This window comes from Notothenia coriiceps, unplaced genomic scaffold (genome assembly GCF_000735185.1).
Source record: "Notothenia coriiceps isolate Sejong01 unplaced genomic scaffold, NC01 NC01_scaffold00038193, whole genome shotgun sequence".
Lineage (NCBI taxonomy): Eukaryota > Metazoa > Chordata > Actinopteri > Perciformes > Nototheniidae > Notothenia > Notothenia coriiceps.
Genome location: NW_011370894.1, coordinates 758 through 8,482, shown reverse-complemented (window position 1 = coordinate 8,482; position 7,725 = coordinate 758). Strand labels below are relative to the sequence as shown.

Below are 7,725 nucleotides of genomic sequence, written 5' to 3'. Positions count from 1 at the left end.
GATCATCTATAGAGTCCCTACTATGATCATGTACCAGGAGAGTCCTCACAATATTCCTATGAGAATAGAGTCCTCACAAGGAACATCTACGAGGACAGTCCCGACAAGGATTAACTGAATAAGAAAGACCTGACAAGGACAGTGTACAAGATTCCCCACCTCTATGAGCCCAACAAGGCACAAATTTCAACAGGTTTATGTCCCCACAAGGTGATGAATACAAACACACAGATTGACACACAATACAGCATAAAGACGCCAAGAAAGAAAACCGTAAGAAATTACATTTGGAGTGTATTTTTATTATTAATAATAATCATAATAATAATAACCAGAATGCAGTGTAACCTTCAGTCATTCTAACTGATCTGAGAATATATTGCAGAGAATAATCACAGTTATAAAAATATCTTTCTTCACACGTCCACAGTTGTGTTGGTGGCTTTTTTAAAGTTGTTATTGTATTGCCCCTCACACCATCCCCCCCAAAATGCAAATATAACATATAACCCCAGGGTAATAAATGAGGAAGAGTTTCTCCACTGCAGCATAGTCTTTGACGAGGCAAGACGACTATTATCATATGGACGGAACATTTAACGGTTTTGTAACAAAGGTCTCAATTTATGTTTTGCCTATGAGAGCCTGAGTGACTCAACTGATTTCAAAGATTGATATGGGAAAATTCTTACAGCAAACATTGATGCAAAAAGTGTGTTTTATAGAACAGGACTTCTGGGAAATGTGGTCTCTAAATAGGAGACAGTAAATATCCCTGCCAATGTGCTATAATATACTTTTCTAGCATTGTATTTAAGTATCTGATTTCTCAATGGGAGTGTATTTTTATTTTCACTAGGATCCATAAAAAAAAAAAAGTCTACCGAAACAATGATCAGTTGTTGGCTGCCATCTTTGTTTGGACCCCGTTATTTAAAGAAACCCATTTGTGCTAAGATCAGATGTGACTAATCATCTCCAGGGATGCCACATAAACAGAGTTAATGTGATAATCATGCAGAGGAGGATAAACTGACACCCAGAGGAGCTATAATAAAAATCAGATTATTAGCTGCAGTGGAAAAACAAATAGAGAAGAAAAGTGTCGCCACAGGGATGAAAAAAAAATCAGCATAACATTAAAAAGAAATGATGTTTATCCGAGAGTATGAGTTATCTAATAAATCCTCTGTTAAACGCATCAAAGTCTAATGTGAGGGTAACAGTGGCTGAGATGTAAGTGATGAATCAGCATTATTCTTAAGTAAAAACATTACAAACGGGTTTTTTCTAAAGTCACAGCGAATCCTAAACACTTTGTGAAACCCACTGTCAGTTAATCAAATTGACTGATATTCAATTATATCAAATAACAGACCCCACATTTTCTGTTTCATTCAGAATTTTGTTGCATAAATGAACCAAATGATGCTGAAAAACATGTCTTTAAACGTTTTTTCAAGTTAAAATGATTATTTTCTAACATATGATGTGAAACCACTTTAATCACAATGGCAGTTGTGTGGTTTTTTCAGTAAGTACATAAGCCCCTTTCTGCCACAAAAAATATAACAAATAATGATAAAATGTTAGGAATGGTAAAAGACTGTTAATAAAATATGAGCTATTGAGCCATACAGATTAATTTATAAGTATAGCAAAAGTTACAATACATGTCATCAGAACCTTTAATTCTTAAAGTGAACTCTATTACGAAGGGAAAGTAAATCAACTGTAATCATTTCTATTCAATCCTTTGAGAATTCAGCCTAAATTATCACAACATTTTTGCAATTTTTCGGTCTTTTAGATTTGGGATTATTTACAATGAATCTTTATAATTCTCAGCCTCCAAACTTTTTATACCTGTTTGTCTTTTTTTGGCAGAAATGGGCTTCTTAATAATACCTAAGATGCAGATCTGATGTTTCCATAAAGGTGTGTTTTGATGCGTAAACTGTTTAACAAACATTTATGTATTTTTGTGCTTTTTTCGATGAATTCTCACTATGGATTTTGGTTTGTAGTAGAAATGTTTTATCAGCAGAACGTTGATTAAATCTCAAACCATTAACTAACAAAACTAAAAATACTGCACCTGGGTTTTCAATCTCCCAAATTTTCCTTCAGTCTTTCCACAAAAAAATAAACTTCAATTTAAGATCCCACCCTTGTTGAAACAAAAGAAAAATGAAGTACATAAAACGTGTAAAGATTCCCCCTGTCTTCATAATATTATAGGAACAATATAAGATTTGATTTTACAATACATGTTTCATTCTCCTTCTTCCAAAAACTCCGGCTCCAGTTTTTGTAGATTAATATAAGTGATGATTTCAGGTAGAGTCAAAGTCTCCGCCTCCTTCTGAAATCTGTTATTTTGAAATACTAAAATCGTTCAGAGAGAAATCCCATTTGCTTCAGGCTTGAAATCGTCCGAGCAGGTTGTCTTGTATTTTGAAATATCCAGTCACAGATCCTCAGATTAGGATTGCAGGGTTGTTCTTTAAATCGTTAAATAAATCAAAGGAGCTTCATGTCCGTATTAGTCTATTTGCTTCCCTTTGTGTCTTTGTTGCTGCCTCTTCTATACGCCATCGAAAATGGCTTCTGTTTTCCCAGAATCCTCGTCGTCATAAACATTTTCATCTCAATAAAAGAAAAAAATCTGTAAGAAACTAATTCTCTGCATAATTAGACCAAGAAATATGAATTGGTTGTTTTCTTCTCCTTGGCCATTAAGACATAACGATGTCCGACGGTCTCTTGTTTTTTCGATTATATTTTTTCTGCGTTCTTTTACTCTGCGAGTCTGAAGGCACTTGATGTCGTGGCAGAGAGGGAACTTCTCCTCAGACAGACAGACGTCAAAATAACATCTTCAAGTTCTTTCGTTTTTTAAAATACTGTCGTAACCTCCCACTGAAAAAAAGTCAACTTCCCCCGCAAAAACAGAGAGATGCAGTTCGTCCGTCCAGCTTGCGTTACAGTACTGTTGATCTGTAGAAGGGTAAGGAGTAAGGAGGGGGGAGGTATGAGTGGGGTGGTATGATGGTGGGTGTTTAGGAAGGTTGACATTCAAGCTGTTATTTCCTCTTTTTCTGACTGAAGCGCCTGTTTTTCTGTGCTTTGTGACGCTGAGCTGAAACCAAAGGTCATCAATTATCACAGGAGAAACCGGATCAAGGTGAAATACCAAATAAGTGATTTTCAGAAGTTGCTTTGAAAATAATGTTCTTAAAATGCTGTTGGATGATTGGCAGTTATTCTACTTTTTTACAAACTATTTCTTATTGTTTTAACACTCACTCAGGGGGGAATGCACACATAGTTTTGAGGTATAACTCTGCAATTTTTCTGCCTACTGTTGTCTTGGAACAAAGGCAACATGTATACTCTTCCACATGAATAATCGCCCTAAGCTGCAAAACTTCATGGGTGTGTTTGCGCTGTAATATCAGTAGCTCTCCCTGAGGGAACACAGGGATTTTAGCCTTTGAAGACCATTTAAATGCACAAAAATTGAAAGTTAAAAGTTTGATATTTTAGTAAGTGAACTTATTCTCTGGCTGTCTGAGTTAAGTGTCTAGAGTCAGGATGTTGTTAGCTTAGCATAAAGAGTGAAGGCATTTAGAAGCAGCTAACCTGACGTGTCTCCATGTGACCTCCTGACCTTTTGTGCCAGCCCTCTCTGAAGCTCTGACCTTATCTTTGGTAGTTGGGGGGAGGGGGGCTGTTTAATGATGGGGGATGATGGGATTGAAGGGAGGGTAAGAAGAGTCAAAGGATGTGGCGTCCTGTCGAGAGGGGGGGTCACCTCTGCTGGCCAATCAGAGCCAGACTCAGAGTGATGCACAGCTGCCATATATGGGGTGATAAGGGAGGAGCAAGCGACCTTAGATCTGTGTGGGAAGAGAGAGAGAGAGAAGTTTAAAAATAAGAGCATTGATTCACGTTTTTCTGGAAATTCAGTTGAAATTGTGGGCAGACCTGAAGCTGGGGCTCCCAACCTGATGTTTTCCTACTTTAAAATATCACTTTTTTTAGATTCTATTTTACTTGATGATACTCACTGTTTGGGGGAGGGTCTTTACATTCGCCCTCCTCGATGGTTACATCATCGATGGCGATATCTCCCTCGATGCCTGCGCCTCGGACTCCCTCCATCACCATCTGCCGCACAGGAAGACAGGAAACTGAGCATTACTGAAACCTTTTACTTCAGTAACAGTAATAATACCACACTGTGAAGGTACTCTGGAACAGCACACAGTTCTGCATTGAACATTTTCTTTAGGTAAATGTATGTTAGTGTAATCAAGAACATGAATAACATTCTCCTTTTATGTTATTATTTTTCTATCATTAAATTATTATGAGTCATGGTTGATGTAAAAGCAGCATTTTACGTTTGTAGCTGGGTGAAAAAGAGCCCGTATAGCTATTTTCATCATGGATTAAACTGTTGATTAGTTCCTCCATTAATAGATTGTTTTGTTTTTTTAAAGGAAAAATTGTGAGATTACGCAGAGCCCAACAAGTCACCTTCTACAATGTTTGCATTTTAATGTAACTAAAGCTGTACAAGTATATAGTAGCAGAAACAGTACCTCAAAAATGTACTTAAAACTGTTACTTAAGTATGGCATTTTAGTAAATAGACTCACATTTTGCACTTTTTAAATCACACAACTGATTGAGAATTGGGAAAATGATTGACAGATTTATCAAAAATGAAAATAATGTTAAATAATAACAGTTTTTGTTGATGTTTTGATCCATACAGGTGCCCTCTGGGTGCTGAAATAAAGCGGGGGCGGGGGGGTTTGTACCTGGAAAGGTGCGGTTGGGTGGATGTTGACCTTGGCTCGTCGCCAGCGGTCTCCTTGGTTACCGGCCAGACTCCAGACGGATGTGTCCGTCACCGTCTGAGTCTTCTGACGCAGAAAGACGTTCAGAGCTCCTGCAGACACGAACACACAGGGTCCGGTCTTTATTGTTGTTATAAACTAATAAGTCTTCACTGAAGGTCACAAGATTTACCAAAGATTAACCACAATGCATCACTTTAAAGAGAATCAGGAGTTTTGCTTCAAAGTTCTCACAATCTGCTTAGACAACAAGCATGGCTTTATTTATTATATGGCTGTGCAGTGATGACGTATGTCTTGCGTGCGACCTGGAAGTAAGCATCTTAAGGGTTCCCTCCACAAAGAGCCAAATGGGAATTTCCATTGGATTTTGGAATATTGCAGAAAAGAAAATCTGAAAAAAACGTTTATGATACTTAGACGTTTTGTTGAGCAGGATAATCCCCACATATTAATGCCACGATTTTTGAAGCATAAATGTAACCACCAGAAGCTAAAAGCTAACATTAGGCTATCGACGAACTTCAGCGCAGTCTCATGACTTCACGTCACCACCGCTAAGCTAAAGGCCTAGTCGTCTCATTTAGTCACTTGTTAGCAGCTGCTGTTTTTGAATTCACCAGTGGGGTATTCACTGAAATATTTAGTTTTTTAGAATAAAATGTAAATATATTTTCCGCTTTTGTTAACCACAGACCTTATTTCTGGCTTCTCACCGAAGACATGGTCACATAACCGTTGTATTCTGTATTATACCGAGTACCTGAGACAGACCGTGCTGCAGACTTACCGATGTGTTTCCCGTACATGTGGTAGTAGAAGGAGAAGCAGTAGGTGGGGTTGGTGTTGACCGGGGAGGAGGAGGAGGTTTTGGAGTTCATGTTGAAGGTGGGAGACAGCAGCCGGGCCGCGTCCCCCTCCAGCCTCGGCCTCGACGTCTCGATGTACATGTAGAAACCTGTGGGAGAGAAACATTTATTATATATGCAGTTTATTGGCGTCTGATCTGGTATGAATGCAGCCTTAGCAAGCTTAGCAACAGCTAACACAATAGAGTGCCACAGTGGCGCGTCCTAAAACCCGGAAGTAAACTCCTTCCGGTTCCTTCGACAAAAACCAATGCAATTTCTCCATAGGATTTTGGAAAATACGTAGCTGGAAATAAGGTCTGTGGTTGAGACACATCTAAGAGGCAGATCACGTTTTATTCAGCCGGATAATTTCCACATGTCTACCCTACTTTTATAATTTTCGAATCATAAATCTATTGATCATAAATCTATCGATAAGATGGTTGTATACCACCGGAAGTGGTAAAATGCTAACTTACTTCCGGGTTTTAGGACGCGTCACTGTGGCACTCTGTTAGCCAGCTAGCTCCTGTTAGCTTGAGCAACAACATGAGTAAGATTCATCCTGAACATGAATGTTTTACCACATTTCGTGACAATCCCTTATTATTCCAGAGATATTTCAGTCTTATGTTTATCAGTTACACACGGGAACTAATCCTATCAAAGTGTTGAGGGAAAAAAAACACATTAAAGGTTAAACTGGTTACAAAGTCATGAAAACAGTTTTTTTTTATATTATTTGATTATTTTCTTCAATACGTTTTGCCACATCTCATGACCTTCATTCGCAGGTGGAGTTAGCTCACATAAATATTCATGATTAAGGAAATTACAATAATAATCCAACCGAGCCCAGTATGATTCATCCCCTTGGAAACCTGAATAAATACCAAATGTATTGACAATCCATTTCATTTTTCCAGAGATCTTTCAGTTCTGACCCACATTGGGGGATTAACCAACATTACATTGAGACACATGTTGACATATTTAGTTATGTCATGTTCCATTGAACAATCTATTATTTATTATTTTGACTTGTCTTAGTATTGTCATACTGAAATCAAGTGCTCGTAAAAACAGAATAGACAATGAAAGAAAATGTAAAATAACTAGTGCAGAGTCCATTAGGCTGATTGCTTGTCCTTTGATATTCTGCTTGCAGGTTTTTTGAGAAATGTAAAATAAACAAAACATGCTCAAATTCAGATGGAATTTTCCTCTCCATTTAATTTGAGCTGCAGAGAAATGGACCTGTAACCTTGCCTTGCTTCCATTGACCTGCACAGATTAACGCAGGAAGCATGCAATAGTGAGAACTAATATATAATATATATATATATATATAATATAATGCAACCGTCCTGAAAAGAGCTGCAGCAACAGCAGTGAAAACAAATCCACCTTTGGCTCATCCACAACAAAAACAATCCTCACAAATTAAATTGTACACGAGTGTAGAAAACACTCCGTCTCGCATGTTTCCTGTTTGACAGCGGATTTAAAGCGCTTTACCCCGAGGCTCTCTTTAATGAGATTCTGCTGCAGAAGAAAAAGAAGAAGAAGAACGGGCTGATTCTCCAGCAGGAAATGAAGAGGAGGAGACAAACAACAAACAGCGGCCGTCACACATCAGCTGTGTGAGGAGTTATTTTAACCTTTGTTTGCTCGGGGATTAAACTCTCGGCACGGATATTTTATATTTCTCCCTGTTGTACAGCTAATCCCCATCATACTGTGAGCTGCTGCACTATTTTAATAAGCAGTGTATTTACAGTAATACACACTAAAATGTGTTGTAAGCAGATATAAAGAAACTTATTTAGATTTTAGTTACACACAGGAACAAATCCTATGAGGTGAAAACACATTTATTAAAAGTTTTTAATCTGGTTTTTAAAGAGGCCCTGTTATTCTTCGCTTTCTGGAGTGTGTTCTGTAGGTTTTAGTGCATGTAAATGGTCTGCAGAGGCTAAAATCCCTGTGTTCCTCCAGAGGCT

General features: G+C 38.0%; 1 protein-coding gene across 1 annotated transcript; it reads right to left on the bottom strand.

The window, feature by feature from the left end:
* Positions 1–305: 305 nt before the first annotated feature.
* On the bottom strand, positions 306–5,827 carry LOC104968016 (MAM domain-containing glycosylphosphatidylinositol anchor protein 2-like). The gene is made up of 4 exons (XM_010797552.1): positions 5,662–5,827; positions 4,833–4,963; positions 4,074–4,173; positions 306–3,902 (listed from the first exon to the last, which is right to left on the bottom strand). The coding sequence occupies exons 1-4, from the start codon at positions 5,819–5,821 to the stop codon at positions 3,814–3,816; spliced, it is 480 nt and encodes a 159-aa protein (XP_010795854.1). The 5' UTR covers positions 5,822–5,827; the 3' UTR covers positions 306–3,813.
* Between the last annotated feature and the right edge of the window lie 1,898 nt (positions 5,828–7,725).